This window comes from Cyprinodon variegatus, unplaced genomic scaffold (genome assembly GCF_000732505.1).
Source record: "Cyprinodon variegatus isolate N-32 unplaced genomic scaffold, C_variegatus-1.0 Scaffold109, whole genome shotgun sequence".
Classification (NCBI taxonomy): Eukaryota; Metazoa; Chordata; class Actinopteri; order Cyprinodontiformes; family Cyprinodontidae; genus Cyprinodon; species Cyprinodon variegatus.
In genome coordinates, this window is record NW_015150562.1 from 1,386,972 (window position 1) to 1,406,034 (window position 19,063).

Consider the following 19,063-nt stretch of genomic DNA (forward strand, 5'->3'; position numbering starts at 1 on the left):
GAAAAAGGTCTCTTAAAACATATCTCTGGTTCTTGGAATCTCATCCTTTTGGATCTTATAAAAAAACGCTAAAGCTATTGATACCGGTATATATTATAGTAAATTATTGAGCTCTTAATATACATTTTAGCCACTATTAAGAGCCGTTGGAGAGGGTCCAAAGAGCCATATGTGGCTCTGGAGCCGCAGGTTGCAGACCCCTGCCCTACACCATAAAGTTAAATGTTTTTTTAAATGGTTCTAAGGGCATTTAGTGGATCTAACCAGAAAGCAAGGGGTGAATAGGATAGAATTGCGATATCTCCTTGTTGTAAAACTGAATTTAATAACAGTTCTGGGGCTGAAATACTTTTTGTGCACCTTTATAGCAAATTGAATGAGCAGCATATATTTTGTGTGCGCAGTCACAGAGCTTAAATACAAGATTTTCACTAGTAACAATAATATATCATGTTATCAACTTTATGGCTGCAAAAAGTGGGTAAAAATATATTAACACTGAAAGCAGAGTCACTTTTATTCAGTCTGTAGATTGCAATAGCATGACAGCTATGGGTGACTGGCCCACTACATTTTCAGTGTCATGAATAGATACTGACAGTAAATCTTTCATGCAAGGGTTTTATCCTCAGAGCACAAAGAAAGACTAAGCAGGAGGCGGAGAAGGTTTTTGTGTAAGTAAAATAAACCCGGATAGGACAGCAGTAGATAAAGCGATATGATAAAGCAATTATCCTCTTTAATTTGTTCTCATACTGATGATTTTCCACACTTACATATTAGAGCCCATCAGACAGTTCTTAAAATCCACCAAAAATAACCAAACTAAATGAAAATATTTCACGTTTATATTATGATTACATCACTAAGGAAATAAATCTATGAAAAAACCTGTGTGAAAAACGAATTATTCAGTAAATCTAATAACTGGATTGCAAACAGCTCTCCTTTTTTGCTAAATCATCTTTTTTCATCACTGTGAATGAATTCTGGACCTTTTTTAAAGGTTTGTTTTAAATTAGCCACATAGGAAGGTGTTTAAAAACTGTAATTAATTAAGATCACTTCAAATTTTGACTAGGCCACTCCATTGCATTCATATTGTTTAATTTATTTTTTTATACCATCCAGCCAAAAACTGGCGTTCAAAAATTTCTCCTTCAGTTTTTTTTTTTCTTTTTCTAGAAAATAGAATTAAAGCTTTTATTTACCCAGGCATGTTCTCCAGGTTAGAGAGTTTTTAACTGTCTGGATGATGTTTTTTTTTTCTAAAATGACTATGATGGTTTTACCCCTGTAGTAACGGGATGCACACCTTCCAAAATGTTTCAGTTACTTTACTTTTTTCATATACTTTTTTACATATAGCCAAGTTGGTAAAGGTATGTGTTTTATCTTGATGAATCGAATAAAAATTTATTTTTCTCTTTGCATCTAAAACACCGACATGATATAAAAAGAATCAGGAGAAATCTATAGAAACAACTAATCTTCCTTCTCAGTCTCAATGTTTGTCTTTTCATTGGTTATCATTGCTGTTGGAGGCAACGCACCTGTAAATACACATAGTTTACTGATACATCTATAAGGAGAAGTAAGAAACAAACAAAGAAGAATAAAACGTTACAAGTTCTGCATCGTGTGATGCAAATACATCACCTGCAGGTAATCCACCACAACCCCTTCACACTGGTCTTTGGCCAGTGAAGTTCTTCGCATGGAGCGAAGTTCTGGTAACCTCATCTTTAGCCGGCGGTTCTGACCTACAGGGCAAATGCTGTGTTGAGAGAAAATCTTACAAATATTTCACTATCATCATTACAATTTCTATAGATAATTATCATGTGTGCATATTATTTGCTAGGAAAAAACTCTCCACCTTGTAAAAGTTTACAAACAACAACTGTCTTCCCATAAAGTAAAGATGGGCATGGTATTGTGGGCATGACTTTAAGTGAGCAGCAAGATTTATATCTATTACATCTAGCTAAATTAAAGACTTTAAATCTTAAAGTGGGTTTACAGTAAAGCCATCCTTGAGCCATCTTCTGCCTTAAGCCTGACTTCTTGAGAGAGGGATCGATGAGCTCCTGGTAGTCGAGGATGAACATTATGACATTGCCTTCCTCGTTTTTGACAGGTACAATATCCACCCGGCAGGGTCGACAAATTCCTGCAAATAAAAGAGATCATTTAAAATTAGAAGGGGGCACCAGGATTTGAACCTGGGACCTCTTGATCTGCAGTCAAATGCTCTACCACTGAGCTATACCCCCGTCAAAGAACAGCTCCAAACAGCACATTAGAATGATGATACGGTGAATGCTACGCGCACTTTCAAAAAGACCGAGTTCACTCCGTTATCAGTCTGATCTAAAAATAGATGTTAAAAACTGATGCCGATCAGACACTGGACTATTCATACACAGAGAATGCCTGCATTCAACTCTGTTAATCAAGTCAGGCTTTTAGTCTGGAGGTTAAAAAGGATAGTGAGCATGTGAGAGCTTAAATTCTCAATCATGTTGTATTCACTTGTTTTCACCCTCGATAAGCCTGGGAGCACAGTAGGAAGCAGGAGACAAAACAAATAGATGCTTTGTGGATCTGAGTTGGCAAAATCAACTCATTTCCATGACAACAGCACACCAGACTGCATGCCTCATGACTAAATGCGTAGAATACTGTGCAAAAGTTTTGAATCTTCCCCATTATTGCAGAGTCACAAAGGGTCATTTTAATAAAGCCTCTTTATACCGATCCAGCTATCAATTTATTTATAACCTTGTTAGGAATTACACAGTAAAGACTAAGAATATCACTGCTTTCACTAGTGTTAGTATTAAAGGACGGTGATTCATGCATTTAAGGAACTCTGCAGCCACATCTGAATATTTATGCGACATTAGATCCTGCTATAGTGAACTCAAGTCCTGTTCAAGTCTTATCCATCTTTAAATCAAATATTTTTCTGCTGTATCTTGGTTGTTTTTCTTTATTTTCACAAGTACATTGGAAGATGGTAGCATGCTTAGCAACATTACTTCTCTGTTTAACCCCTGCAAATATGCACAGTATTGTACCTCCATTATTGTAAAAATAAACAAAATGCTTTTTTTAAATTTAATTAACTAACAAAAAAAAACATATAAAGCAGAAAAATAAATAATACTGCAACAGGTTGAAGTAATCTTTCATAAAAACTTTGCATGCATCTGATGGGTGCATTTACAGCCACACAGTTGTGGTAAAAACCACTATAAATTAATAATTTAATTTCTTTTCCTATAGGATTTTATTTACATAGCCACTTCATTATTGGAATTTATGAAAATAACACTGTATTTTCAAATTAGAGTGAACATTTTGGTTTACACTATTTTTGTCATGATTTTGTTTATTTTGTATCCTGTTTGAGTTTTGCAATTGCTTCAGTCCCTTGGCTGAGAAACTCGCAGCTGGGCAAGCCAACACTATGGAGTGAATGGGTTTTTGCTTTATGTGTTTCAGTTAGGTTTGTGTATGTTTTGTGTATCACTATTTAAGCTCCTCCTGTTTTTTATTATGGAAGGTGAATTTGTTTGAGTTATTATTGTTCTGTTGCTAGTTATTTTAACTAGTTTTGTTACTTTCTTTATAGGACATTTTTAATGGGACAATTTTTAGGGGGCAGGTTCAGGACCTAACCTCTATCTTTGGCCCCGGACAACTGATTCAGTTGTCTCCCCATTAATGGTTATTTACCTATATATTAACCATTATTATCACATTTTGCATTTTTTCGTGATTATTCAAGGCACCTAAATATCATTACAAGTCCTGTTAAAGAGGGCCTTAAATATTAAACAGTGTTTTCATGTCTTGTTGGTTTTTGGTCTTTTGACCCACATGCAGAATCACACAGAGAACCTGTAAATTTTAACGTTTTATTAACAAAGAGCAAAAATAATCTGTGAGCAGAGAAGTGGAGGAAGCATGTTTAACTTTCTGGTTGTCCGAGGTGCAAAAGCAGGCTGATCAGGAAGAAGTTGGTTTATGACAACTGAAAACACAAGTAAGACCTTTTCCATGAAGATCTGAAGGGAAGAGGAAGAGCGAGAAGCCCAAAATTCCCAAACCATGTCAGAGTCCAAAATAAAAGAAGTAGGATCCCAGAGCGTTCTTCAGGTCCATAACTCTCCAAATCGATACTGAAAACTCTTTCCTTGGCGACAAGCATACAAACGCCTTTGCACATTGAAGGACAGGTGCACACTAACGTCTCGGGCAGGTGGAAAGGGACTGGAAGAACAGGCTTCATAAAAGAGACGTGAAAAGCAGGATGAATCCTTAAATCATCCAAGAGGTTGAAACGAACCACAGAGAGTGACTGAGGGAGCAGGAACCCTTCTCAGATCGGCCAGACATCGATTTGTTTCTGCTGACCAGTCCAAGGCAGAAACAGTCAGGTTCCGGACTCGTCAGTAGTGGCGAATGTGGTGTTTGACAGAGGGAATTGCAATGTCCTGCTCTTCAGATGGAGACAAGGTAGGGTGGTATCCTAGATGGGACTCAAATGGAGATAGACCAGTAGCAGAGGAAGTGTCACAATTATGTGTATATTCGACCATAGGCAACTGAGTATTCCATGATGATGGGTGTCACGTACAGAGGTATGTACAGAGGGGATGTCTCAAGTTCCTGGTTCATGCATTCAGATTGAGCATTAGTTTGGTAATGAAAACCTAAACAGAGAGCAGTCTTGGCCCCAAAGAAATTACAAAACGACTTCCGGACCAGGGAGATAAATGCGGACCCCTGTCCAACATGATTTAACAAGGGATTCCGTGAAGGTGAAAAACATGCTTAGCTTAGTCAGGAGCATAGCTGTCTCCAGGGAGGTTGGGGTTCGATGAAGAGGGGTGAGGTGGCAAGCTTTGAAGAAGCGGTAGATTATACTGAGGATGGTGGTGAAACCCTTAGATGTTGGTATTCCAGTTACGAGATCTAAGGCAATACATGACCAGGGACGTTAAGGGATAGACAATGGCTGAAGAAGACCACTGAGGGACTGGTGATTACATTTGCTGTGGAAATTATCTGGACAGGCTAGAAGATAGCTTTTAACCTCCTCGTATATATCGAAGGCCACCAGAATTTTTGTTTAAGGAGTGCAAGAGTTCGGTAGATTCCAGGATGGCAGAAGAATTTGCCATGTGGGCCCATTGAATGATGCAGGACATAATATGAGAAAGAACATTAACCAGATTTAGAGGTCCAGTGCCAGGGCCCGGTTTGGACCGCTGAACCTCCAGGACTTGATCCATTATTTCCCACAATAAGGCCACCAAAATGCAGAAAGGTTAAATGATAAGTGGTCACAGGAGTATTGCCTAGGCATGAAGAAATTAAGTGTCCACTCTCGCAATACAAGTGGAGTCAAGTTTTCATCAAATGTTGTCGTTCCTCAGCTGACAACTGGATACTGCTAGTCTGCATAGGTTGCTCTAGATCTAGCCTGGAAGAGTCAGAAACTTGTGAACGATCTGGAAAATGAGATTGGGGAAGAGGTAAATTATTCCGTTGTTTTGTCCGAGTTCCATCTTAAATTCTGTTGTCAATGTGAATAACCATGGAGATTAGTTTCTCTAGAGTTTTATACTCCTCTCTGCATGCTTGTTTATCCTTAATTGCTTCATCCAAAGTTTGAAGAAAAGCTCCCTTCAAAGCTTCAGGGTTTCAGGCTGAAGGGGCTGCTAGAATTAGAAACTCAATTGTAAAGCCTGATACCGGCTGGCTACCCTGTTTTAAATTTTGCATCTTACGGAACATGTCGGAAACTGACTGAATATATCCAAATGTCTGTTTGTCATGTCAAAGGAAATGTTGAATTGCAGCTCATCCCAAAATCTTACTTCAGCCCACTGCAGGGTTCGACTTCCCAATAATCCCATCACAAATTAGATTTTATCCTTATCAAATAAAAAAGACCTGGGGGGATGACTAAAAAAGAGTGAACATTGTAACAGGATTTCAAGACACCTTTCAATTTCATCCGCATAAGGCTAAGGTGTGGGGAAATAGGCAAAATGAAAAGAGGTTATATGAGGAGTTAATTCAGGAACAATGGTCGCACCAGGTGTAGAGGGGGTAGACCCTGCGTGAGTGGTCCTGTTAAGCAGCTCCTGAAACATTTATGAAAACTGCCTATGTTTTGATTTCAACATCTTTGTCGTTAAGCAAAGGAGTGGATTAACTGTTCATGGGGATGAAGTAATTCATGTTCAGTGAAAGGACCTCAGGGAAACTTTGGTGTGTCAGACTAGCCAGATGATTCTGTAACATTGGTTTGTAGTTTTTTGACTCATATGCAGATTCACATAGAAAACCAGTGAATTTTAATGTTTTGCTTAAAAAAGCAACAAAAAACTGAATGTTGAGAACTGCAGGAAGTCAACTGAACTTTCTAGTTCATCTGACAGGAGAAATCAGACTGATCAGGAAGGAGTTGGTTGATGACAATTCATGAATGATTGATTAGCTTATTTGAGAGTTAAAGGGGAGGTAGCATGGATCTGTAGGGGGTTTGATGTTCCAGAAGAATGTTAGTGAGATCCGAGAGCATTGGTACTTGCAAGAGACACATTGCTGGAGAGTGGGTAGGCAGGTGATGATGACTGAGAAGTGATGAAAGCACAGACCTTTTCCATGAGGATCAAGGAATAACTGAGGTTCACTGGTTAGAACAATAGAGTCCACCTTAAAAGACATTCAAAAGAAGAATTTTGGTCTTTGGCTGGAATACCATCACGGGTAATTATCCGATGAAGAGAACCAATCCTTTGTATCCTTATATACACAAATCTTGATTGAGAAATGTACTCAGGTGTGCTACAACAAGGGTCAGCCCAGCCACCAGCAAAGATCCTCTCTGTGACAGGTAGCTCACTCACACCAGAAAAACAGCAAAACCCCGAGACCCTAACATTACAGGGAACAAATCTTAATATACTAAGGAGGTAAAAAGGCTACATTTTACATCCCTGTATAGTTAAGTCACAACAAAAATATTACACCACTGGAAATTGACCAATTGTATGCTTGGCCAGCCATAAACGGTAACAATCTTTTTTCTGATTAGTTAAAGCAATTATTATGGTATAAGAACTGCCGGGATACACTAATAAAAACAGTGTTGTTTTTACTGGAAGTTGTTACTGATTGAAAAAAATTTGCAAGGACATAGTCTGGTAACAGGAGGTTAACATACATATTTGTGTTATTGTTTGAAAGGGACCAATTTAAATTTTCTGAATAAAGGACTGTTGGTAGCCTTGTGAAAATCTTACAGCGAAGGTAAGAATTTAACAGCTATGAAGGTAATACATTAAAAATATTTACCATTAGGATTACAGTTAGGATTTTATAGTGTTTCAGAATATTTATCCTTTTACTGAGCCTTGTAAAGCAAATGCCTCTTTTACAAACCTCTGCTTCTAATCCAAATTAATTATAATCAGTCTTTTTAAAAGTGCAGTTAATACAAACTAAATAATTACAATGATTATGCAAAACTATTTTTCACGACAAAAAACCTGAGCTTTAGCTTTTTTTAAATATCATATTGCAAAAAAAAGATTTTATTCATTTGCAAATGATCTTACCTAGGAAAAATAAAAATGTTTGGATAGAGCGATCACTTTTTTTATTTGACTACATTCTAGAATCAATAAAAGTTGATTTTTTATTATCTATATGCAAATTTAAGGACAAATATTTTAATTAACAAAAAAAAGCTGCAAAGAGTTTTTCGTCATCCTACTCATTCTATCTTTTAAATTGTTCCTTTTATTTTCTGTGCCTCACCTTCCTTTGAATAGTAGAGGATTTCCACTTTACGCTCCTCTGACCCAAGCAGGGCTTGTGCTAATTGGGCCAGGGCACTCTTCATGGTGCCAGGACCTACCAAGAATTGGCAGGTGCATGGCTGCTGCATGATCTCAGCCCGGGTGAAACCGAACATTTGGCAGAAGCCTTCATTGCAGTAGATGATTCCACAGTTCTTCATCTGTGCATTGGCAATCAGAAACTTGCGATCTGAAAAAGTGGAAGAAAGGTCAAATTAAGCACAAAAACAGTAGAATTCTAGCAGCACAGTTATTCTAGGAAAAACACACTGACAATAGTAATATTTGTACAAAGGTTGTGATTAAATCAGACTAAAGGGCAACTAGATGACTTTTCCAGCAAGGCTTTGGATCTGAAAGGTTCTGCCGTTTCAGTGAATTATCTCTCATTCTTCTCACATGACAATAAGCTGATGTGGAAGTGATGAAGTTTGATTTTCCATGGTGCTAAAGTTACTAGCATCATAGTTTAGGAGATTGAACAAGGAGCAGTTGGTCACTTTAATTTAAACTCTGGTGTGTCACTCTTGTTCTCAGGTAACATAAGAAATTAAAAGTTTATTACACTTTTTAACCTGTCAACATTTGGATATTATCCAAATGGTCATAAAACTTTTCTCATTTGTACAAATTTATATTCTTGTTATGTAAACAAGTCAAACCAGTTTCATCTTTATTGTCTCTATTTACAGTAAAACTCTATAGTAACTGTATTTTACTTTTTAATAATATTTTGTTTATTCACGTTTTTTTTTTTACAAAGTCATATAATTAAATCTTTTTTTAAGCATTTAAGTTAAAATTTTGAAATTGTGTTGTCTCTGCTTGACATGTTTTGTTTAGATTACATTTAACTTTTTGCCTTTATGTGATTAATTATATCCTGTGTTATTATTTTTTTATCCTGTGTTGAATCCTTTTGTACAACTGTCTCTTTGATTTAGGAAATTTGTTTCTGTTTAAGGTTTTATTTTTTTGTTATTCCAAAAATTATATTTATTTATATTTTTCATTAAGATTTATCAGATTTTCTTTACTTCTAAGTTTAACTCCTCTTTGGTGTTTTTTGAGTTACATCTAATTTAGCACTCTTGGGACTTATTTAGTCTTTGCTTAATTTTTTATTTATTTTTTTTAACCATTTATTGTTTACTTTTTTCTTTTGATTATGTTTCCCCATGGCATTATAGTTATCTTAGTTTATCCAGACTTTTTACATGTTGTCTAATTTTCCCTTAGTAATTGTTTGTTTCCTTTACCTGTTGCTGTCCAATGGCCCCTAGTGCAACTCTCCTTTCCATTCAGTCACCTTCAAACTCTGTCTTTGAAACCCTGCTCCTTGTTAGTTAAATACTCCATTCACTGTTCAGTATTCTTCTCCCCAATAAATACACTCCTTCTCTATAGTTGCTCATGGCTGGTTTGTCTTATTACCTCCTATAAATTACCTCCTGTTTTACTTTCTGTTCTGGTTCATGCATTTCCTGTTTCGTTTACAACTGGTTGTATACTTCTGTTGCCACCACCTTGAATAAATCTGCAAGAATCATACTCTGCCTCTGCATATTGGGTCCTTCATCGAACCCTGACACATATTGTTTTTTTTTTTTAAAGGACCAGATATTTCCTAATCCACACAGACCTTCTGCCATAATGTTAGCTGGGCATTTGTCCACTTCTAGTTGCAAAAAGTGGTTTACATTTACTGTGGAAACCACTTCAACTTAAATTTGGCTTTTTTAAATTTAGTCAAATACCTTTTGATGCTTTTGTAGGTCATTTTCTGTCAGAAAACTTTGTTGTATCGGTGTATCATCATTTTTGCTGACAAAAAGCTGAAAAAACTGAATGCAGACGGTCTGTCCTTTTTCACTATTCTAATTACTTTTTGCAATCCAGCAATAGCCTCAGCATTATGCTACCTATAGCCTGTTTGACGGGCATCATAATGAATCAAATCGAGTTTTTTTCTTTGTGTAGCAAGTGGTCTTTTTTTTTACTGTAATAGTACAAGAAAAAGGCAGGGAGAGAAAGGGAAAAGACATGCAATTAGGGTCTCAAAGTTGGTAAGAAAAAACTGCACTGCTTCTTTGATTATTAACAGTAGTGCTGCAACAACGAATCCATAAAAATAGATTATTAATATTATTATTATTATTATTATTATTATTATGCAGAGCTGTTTACCTGCAGGGTGTTGTGGCTGCACTCTTTGTAAAGTAACAATCAAACTTTGCATAAGTGATTTGTTATGCACGAAAGAACATTATGATACAACCTCTAGAACAACAGGGCGTCATTGATGAGGAAGGAGGGATCTCAACAGCATTATAAATTACTCCAATATCTGATGCTTGGTCTGTTTTAAAAAAAGGTATAGCCGACATCAGCTGGCTTGTAAAGGGATAACAGAGTCTTACAGGAATGCCAGAAATAGACTATAATTGGGCCTTAAAGGAGCAATAAGGGATAATGACACTTAATGTTTTAAATCAGTGCAACACACAAAAAAACAAACAAACCAGTTGCTTGAAGATTGCCAAGTTTAGAGAGATGAGGACATAGCGGAATTCATGATAATTAGTAAAGACGTCTCAGCCAGAGTAAATGGGTGGGTGATACTTCTAAAGGATGCTGAGGCTTCTTAGGTACTCTTGAAACTATTTCTGGTGCAGTTCTGTTGCTGACTTCAATGTTTCCAGGCTGCTGCTCTTTTGCAAATATAAAATACCAAATGCTGACCTCCATTTTGTTTATCCTGGGAACTCCCATATGATTGGCTCAGGAAACAGGAGGTAAACATTGACGATACACTGCGCTGATGTAGCTCTGCTTCATACCTCTTGGTTTGAAAGGAGAAAGATTTGACTGAGACATTGTTGATAGAAAGAAAATATTGTTTATAAGGAATGCTCCTCCCATCCCAGGTGAAAAATAAGAACGATTTTGGTTAACTTCAGAGTAAATTTCCCACTTATTTCTCCTTTAATATTAGTCTGTCAAAGCCTAATAATGTCGTATGTACTTGTCCTGTTAGATCTCAGTACTGCGTCTGATACAGTTGATCATAATTTTCTTTTAGAAAGACTTGAATATTTTGTTGGAATCAAAGGAACAGCAGTGGATTGCTTTAAATCTTATTTATCTGACAGATTTTAGTTTGTTTATGCTAATGGTAAATCTTCCTTAATCTCCATGGTTACCTATGGAGTACCACAGGGATGAATGCAGGGGCCAATTCTATTTGCTATATGTATGCTCAAAATTTGCAATACTATTAGGCAGCATGGGATTAATGCTTTATGCTTATGATAAATCCAAGGGCAGCTAACCCACTACATAGACTACAAGCATGTCTCGATGACATAAAAATGTGGTTGACTCTTAACTTTCTGCACCTGTATGCAGACAAAACAGAAGTTACAGTCTTTGGACCAGAGTCTTTGAAAAAGAAGCTGATTGCTAAGTCACTTCATTTGGATGAGATTAAATTGATCTTATAATAAAGTAAAAATCTTGGTGTATTTTTTAACACCCATTCTTTCTTCTGTGGAATATTGCCAAAATTATAAAATATCCAGTCCAGGGGTGATGCTGAGAAACTAGTCCATGCGTTTGTTACTTGCAGGACTATTGTAAGTATTTACTATCAGGAAGTCCACAAACTGTAGTTAAAAGCCAGATCCAAAGTGCTGCAGCTAGAGTTATGATGAAAATTAAAACGAGAGATCATATCTGTCCTATCCAACCTTCTCTTCATTGGCTTCCTGTGACATCTAGAATAGAATTTTAAATCCTCCTTCTCACATATAATTTATCCCTTAAATGGCCATGCTCTGTCTTAGAGATCTAATTGTACCTTATGTTCCTAACAGAGCACTTTGCTCTCAATCTGCAGGTTTATTAGAGGTTCCTAGAATTTCTAAAAGTAGAATGGGAGGCCGATATTTTAGTTATCAGGCTCCTCTCTGGTTGGACCAATGACCAGTTTTAGTCTGCTATAAGGGAGGTTTCCTCCCCACTGTCGCTACATCCATGCTTGTTGTGAGAGATTGCAGTCGAGTCAATAAGTCGATGCAATCATCTGGTTTTTCTTACATAGAAAACTTTGAACCAATCTGACTGGATGATCTGGATGAATTGTTTCTGTAAAATCCTTTGAGATGGCGTGTTGTGAACTGAGCATTATAAATAAACTGAATTGAATTGAAAATGAATATCCCCACCTTCTCATACTTATAAGACAGAAGCACCATCCCCTACCTTAGCACAAATGTTTTTACATCAACAAAGAGGACACGCTGGAGAGACTACGTCTCTCGGCTGGCCTGGGAGCGCCTAGGGCTTCCCCCAGCAGAGCTGGAGGAGGTGTCTGCGGAGAGGGAAGTCTGGGAGTCTCTGCTTAGTCTGCTGCCCCCGCGACCCGGTTCCGGATAAAGCGGGAGACGACGAGTACGAGTACAAAGAGGCAAAACAAAAAACAAAAGTGCTCCTTACTAATCATCTCCTTTCTTAGTCGGACATATTGTCCGGTACCATGCTAAACAAGTTTATGTCTTATTTGGCAGAGTTTTTTTATTTTTAAAGGCATTTGGTTATTATAAATCTGACCAACAAAACTCCCATGTGGAGTTTCTCTAATGTTCAGTCTCACCCTTTAAATCTACAACGATGCTAAAGGCAACACAGTTTAAAAAAAAATGCTTCATTGTAGGTTTAGATCACATTTTTAGCACCTTTGTTAAGTATATGTATAAATAGGTTTTGTTGGATCTTTATTCTCAGATTCTAACAAAATGAGAAATATAAAAACATATAAATATATATACATATATTTTAGCAGGTTAGCTAATTGTGTTTCAACAGTGGTGTCAGATGTCAGTTCAAGCCCCAGCTTGAATTGTTGTGTCCTTGAGCAAGAGACTTCATCTGCATTACCTATTTATGGTCAGAGGGCCTGATGGCAGATGTGTATTGCAGCCTTGATTCTGTCAGTCAGACCCAGGGCTCACATTGTAGCTGTGAGTGTGTGCATGAATTAATGTGTGAATGACTGACTGTAGTGTAACGCTCTTGATCAAGTCTCCTGACTTGAAGTGCTATATAAATACAGGCAGTTTACTTAACTTGTCACTAAAAATAAATCAATCAGGCAGCTAAAACTCCAGAATCCTTAAGTCCTTTGTAAAGAATATAATTTATAATTCATAATCCTGTTGATGTAAGGCAACAAATAGACTTGAGCCAAAACACATTTAAGAGCTGCTTGTCAGGTACTAAACATATAGGCCCCCAAGGTCATCCAAGACCTCTTCACTCAGTGTAATCAGAACAAGTGTAAAAATGTTGACATATAAAATAATTTTCATAATTTCCTAACTTTTATTTGCTTTAAACAAACTTTTTTGCAGATTTATTTCATTTCATTTAATTCTTTGTTTTTCTGTTGGCCTTTTGATTTCCTTTTTCTTTATATGTAATCATCTATGTTCCCTTATTTCATAATAAAACGCTTTGAATTTGTTGTGCAAGATTGATTGATTTACTTTATTAAACTCACAGTGAAGAAATTTACTCAATATGTGAATGAAGCTTTATAAATAAACTTGTCCTGCCTTGTAAGTAGTGAAAGCAGGCAGGAAATGCTCCTCTGGCAGGGTCGAATGGAAGGATGGTTAGAATGAAATGTCCTGCAGCTGATGACTCCACTCCATACCCACAACTGTTGCATAGCATATGACTAAAACTACAAAACTACAAAATGAAAAAGGGTAAAATGACCATCATCAGCTCCAAGCTCCCTGTTTGTCTTTGGTGTACATCTCTGTTACATCACTACAGATAGGCCTGGCATATTTACATTAATATTTTGCTACGGTAATATTTTTTTGCATGTGTAAACCCATTTCCAGATAGGCTAATGTTTTTAAGGAATAAGTCTATTAACATTTGCATGAATAAACCAAACCTGCGAGGCTAAGGCAGTATAATTATCTCTTGCACAGCGTCCTGCTTACAAGCTCACTACAAGCATTTTCCTTTACGTTTACTACCTTTCTACTTCCTAATATGCACAGGTAACAGGCTGTGTGTCCTCTGCAGTATATGAAGCCTTCCTGGAGGGGGTCAAACAACATCATTAATCATCACTGTGTAAATAACTGTTCCAGAACAGTTTCATCTGCTACAAAACTGTTCAAACTCTTTATGCTGTGTGTTCTTTTAACTTCTAATAACACACAATAGCAATAAAATGCTACAAAATAATTCATTGGGACAATGCTCTACAGTTTAAACATTACTTAAATGAACTTATTGAAGAGTAAGTACAATAAACTCAGCAGATTTAAACTAGCCCTTTTAATAGAGCTTTGGTGGACCCAGCTGTTTGCTGCCCACACTGATGCTGATTGCAGGGGGTGGGGGTCTTCTCTTGACCCTCCTGTTTTAAGCAAACGTCTAAGCTACTCTGGTGGAAAGCACATCCTGTCCAATGTCATTATCTGGGGCTCACACTGATCGTCACAGCGTTGCTAAGCAGCACCACTGTTGCACGTGCCATTTGCACTCACCTGGTCGTGCACATGCACACGCATTTTTAGGGACACGGTTCAAGCATTACATAATGAGACTTTTTCCTCAAAAGGTACCTCAAAGAAATAGACTAGACTGAAGGTCTGCGGCAGTTTCCCCTAATTTAGAAAGCATGGATAGTTAAGAAATATGTTTTTTTTCTTCTTTTTAATAAATTGTGTTTCTGAAAATAGAACTTAAAATACAAGAAAGACTAAATATGAGGTTTAGGTCTAGAGCTGATAATGTAACCAATTTCAGAACTAAACTACACAAGCAGCGTATGATTTTTCTCCACATGCTGATTGCATGGGAGCATTTCCCTCCCTTTCTGAATACATGAGCTTACACCAACTTGTTTCTTCTTCCTTTTAGCATGAGGAAACATGTAAGCTAATGGATCAGGGCATTACACTGGTGCTCACAAATAAACACACATGCACACAGGTGCACTTAAACAGAAACATAAAATGAGCAAACACAGGCTGTCAACATCACTGATAGGAAAGAGGCTAAGATATTGAAAGATATGATATTTGAAAAAGGGAAACAGTCTCATATCCCAGAAAACAGGGATATGCAATTAATTAATGAATACAAAAAAAAAATAATAATAAAAAACCTTAACATTTTCAATTAAAATGATGACAGATATTGCTTTGGGTAGACTTTGCTTTCAAAGGTCTTTTTTCCATAAGAGTACATTAAAGCAACATTTAATTGCAAAGTCAATTAGGCAATTATTGGAACAATAACATGTTTACAGAATATTAAGGGTGTGTGAATTGTAAACAAGGATGCTTCAAAGGGAAAATTATTTCGGGTTATATTTAAATGTTAAATTTTCTTAAATAGATTGACTCATTTTAATTCTACTTACTTCTCTCGTCGAATTTTTTGATGATTGTATCCAAGTAGGTGTTCTGGAGCGCAACATGACCTCTTCTTACAGGCATTTTGGCGAGACCAGACGCATGAACTTCCCTGGCTTATATTAACTGCGCACATATAAGCCAAATGTGTTAGCTTTAAGGAATAATATTTTTGATGCGTTAGGAGTTAAACAAGCAAGTAGCAATTGTCGCTGGGAGCTGGTCTGCCTCCCCGACTGAGAGATGAAGCGCTCCAGAGGGATGGAGAGGTTTGGTTGCCCGGGCGATGGCAGATGCAGGATGTAGCAAGAGGAGAAAATACTAAGAAAAGTTCACTATAAAACTATGAGCGCCAGCTTAAAAGAAATCAATAAATAACGTCAGAACTCCTCTGTTGAAACAAGGAAACCTGTTGTTGGAGAAAGTTGTGAAAAGAATCTGAAGCGCGCATAAAAAGCCTTCAGCTGGAGTCGAAATCGCAGCATTTTTCCTCAGATTTCAACAATGCGCGATAAAGATGCAGAGGAAGAAGCTCCCATGGTTCGGATTTACCGATCCTCTCCTCCTCTATACCCACAACCCTTGCAGAATTGACTTTCACCAAAACGGAAATAACAATTCAGCTTTCAAAATAAAACTATCCTCGTCTTGAAGATCCAAGATTGCATTCTTTGCACTGATTAATTATCATTCATCTACATTTTCTTTCTCTCTGCCAATTTTATTTCTGCAAATTATTTTATTCAAACAAACTCAAGAATTATGTCTGGACTTTAACTAGACTATAATACACAAATATGCTTTGAAACATTTTGATAATCTTTGCCCCAGCCTCTGATCTATTTTTTTTCCCTCTGCAATCTTCTCTATCACTGCCGCTTTTGAGTTAAATTCTCCAGTGTACTTTCTTTCTGGGTAAATGCTTTAAAATGGCTTTTTGAGATCTGTAGAAAGAATATGTTTTGGCTTTCTTCTTGCCACATTTAAAATCCAATTTGTTAACTGCACCATCAATAATTGTCCTGCTGGCGGATACATTATATATATTTTTTTTTTGAGCATATCTGTATTAACTCGGTGTCCATGCATTAAAACAAGTGTTGCACTGATGCCATTTTTTGGCCCCGATACCGTTATCTGGCTGTGCAGTATTGGCCGTTATCGATACCATACTGATACTATTGATGTGTGTTATATGAAGAACTGCATCCTAATTGGATGTAGAATAATTGCCATCTGGCTTTGTCAGGCTGCTGCCTATCTTTGTGAAGAAGGAAAAAAAAGACTAATACAAAATGAATCCAGTAGAACTTTTTATTGCATACCTGGATTGGGTGACAATAGTTGAATAAACTTTTGGCTTTGAAAATGGTATTGGTGCCCTATTTGACGGTACTCGCTGATACCAATACTAACATTTTAGTGCTGGATTGGGCCCTGTCCGATACTGGTATCGGTGCAACACTAATTAAAAAAGAAGAAAATAACTTAAAAATATATATTTCTATATATTTGAACAGTCATTTACAGACCTGAACGACCTGACGACAGCTTTTTAGGACCTTTTTTGTTTTTACTTTTTTTGCGCAAATAAAGTATTTTATTTTGAAAAATCTCAAGCAGCTGTTGAAACCATTGTGGTTAACTTTCCAGTAGTCTGACACTGACAGAGTGCAGACCCTGATCAGTCCACTCTCCTTCACTTCACATCACAAGTTCTCAAAATAGAAACATCCCCTTTCTCTGTAGGTGCAATCACACCTCTGAGACATTGTCCTCAACCACATTTATGATAAGCCTATGGCACACAAAAAAACAACAAAAAAAACTGCTCAGTAATCCTGTCTTATCATTTGTTCCAGTTTCACAAGATCAATTTGAAACATTGGATAATTTTGTTGCTGTTGTTTCTGTTTTGTTTTTATTACAAGAGAAATTTATTGCAAAAGCAGATTTTTGAATTATGGGGCACTCTGAGTCTGGTTAAGGGCTCCTAAAGAAGAAATAATTCTGTCAAAACAATCTTGAATCAGAAACAAAAACAAAGGATGGTTGTAAAATGTTACGACCAGGCTGAAGCAGAGAGAAAAGAGTTGCTGCTCCACATACAGGAACAAGAAGACCTCCAGATACGAGTGACACCCCGACTGAGTTACACATATGTTTAACTCAGGCTTGTCTAGATAAAAAAAGAATTGTGATTCAGCTTTGACATCTTGATTTTTAACGTAGAGCTCAGTTTTATAAATAAATGCCTCATTGCTCTGCTTCAGCTTAAACAGAGGACACATACCTGGCAACAGGGGAGCAACAGAACACAAAACAGACGTTTGGGCTCAGCTAGGTGGACCAGGGAAGTGGCTTCTTGCTGTGGACATTATTAGTGTTGTTTGGGAAAAGCTGCCATGGAGGAGTTTCTATGACCAACCAAATGAAATAATATTCACACCTAAGAGGCATTTTATCGACAATTATTCAACATTGTCTTTGACTGAATATCATTTGGATCCTTTGCAATATTTCAATGTAGTATAAAGAAAAGCACAGGCTGTATAATAATATTAATATTTCAGTCTCATCAATTAGCTTCTGTCCAGGAAAAAAGGAAAATTATTCAAAATTTGAAAAGAGAACAGATGTTTATATTCACAGATCATTGAGATGATGGGGAAATTACTTCTGGGTTTTTTTTTTATGACTTTTAATCTTAAAATCTTTAGTCTCAGTAGAAAGCAAATAAAGAAAGTATTCATCAAACTATGAACAATGGGTTCTCAGTTTTCAAACCAGAATTATGAACATTAATAGCTAAAACAATGTAAGTAAAGTGTAACTTGCTGAAGCAACCTCGCCCAAATGTCGTAGGGATGTATATTAATATCCAATTTGACTCTTTGTAAATCAGAAAAAAAAATCATTAAATTCAAACTTTTGAAATCTCAAAAGTTTTATGTTGTGTTATTATATCAGCCTGAAGAAATAATGCTAAAAATGCATCACTAAAGAAACTGATTAAATGAAACTATTCCACATAATGATTGGAGGAAAGCGCAACACCTTTACTGTAAAAAGCCGTTGTTCCACTTTGTACAAAGTAAAAGCCTGTTATGTGCATCTGTGACACAATGGCTTCAAACCTGAATGGGGTGTTTGGAGATCAGAGGAAATTTGGCTTCACTTTCTGCTGTAGAGGTTGAGGTGGTTGATCTGTGTTTTGTCTTTGCAGCCCTGATGAGATGCTGGTTAAAATTAGCCAAAGAGTCCACATGCCTTTCCGTGAACCTTGGTGTGAGGAGCGAGCGTCATAGAAACAAGAGGGCTGACATGACCACAACACCATTAAACACCATTTGGAACTTTCAATTTCACTGGTGGATATGTATTGTTTCAAAATGTATATGTAGGCCCTACAGTTAAAAATCAAAGAACAGTTTTGAATTACCAAAGGAAAACAAGATTTATTAAGGCGTGATATCATATTCTTTGTCAGGGCAAAACCATAAATTAATATTTATGACAAGATAATCAAGTGGGAATGCTTATGCATTCCCACTTATTGTTTTGCTGTTTATATTTATTATCATTCCATAGGTTTTTCTTCGTTTAACTAGTTCAACAGTTTTCAGTCGATTTAAACAAATTTGGTATTAAAACGTTCAGCTTGTTCAGGAGACTATGACTTTTGGTAAAGGTATTCTTCGTAGTTTTCGCGATATTCAGCTTTTTCTGCGA

The 19,063-nt window shown here is 36.7% G+C and overlaps 1 protein-coding gene and 1 non-coding gene across 2 annotated transcripts in view; both read right to left on the reverse strand.

Moving 5' to 3' along the window:
* kcnh6 (potassium channel, voltage gated eag related subfamily H, member 6) overlaps positions 1-15,436 on the reverse strand; it is a 37,718-nt gene extending 22,282 nt beyond the window's left edge. Inside the window, exons 1-4 of the mRNA XM_015374849.1 lie at positions 15,340-15,436; positions 7,846-8,076; positions 2,024-2,173; positions 1,660-1,763 (exon numbers count right to left, since the gene is read on the reverse strand). Of these exons, the coding sequence (XP_015230335.1) occupies positions 1,660-1,763; positions 2,024-2,173; positions 7,846-8,076; positions 15,340-15,415 (561 nt within the window). The 5' untranslated portion in view covers positions 15,416-15,436. The remainder of the gene's footprint in view (positions 1-1,659; positions 1,764-2,023; positions 2,174-7,845; positions 8,077-15,339) is intronic.
* On the reverse strand, positions 2,205-2,276 carry trnac-gca. The gene has a single exon. It is a non-coding gene; the product is annotated as a tRNA-Cys (tRNA).
* Positions 15,437-19,063: the final 3,627 nt, after the last annotated feature.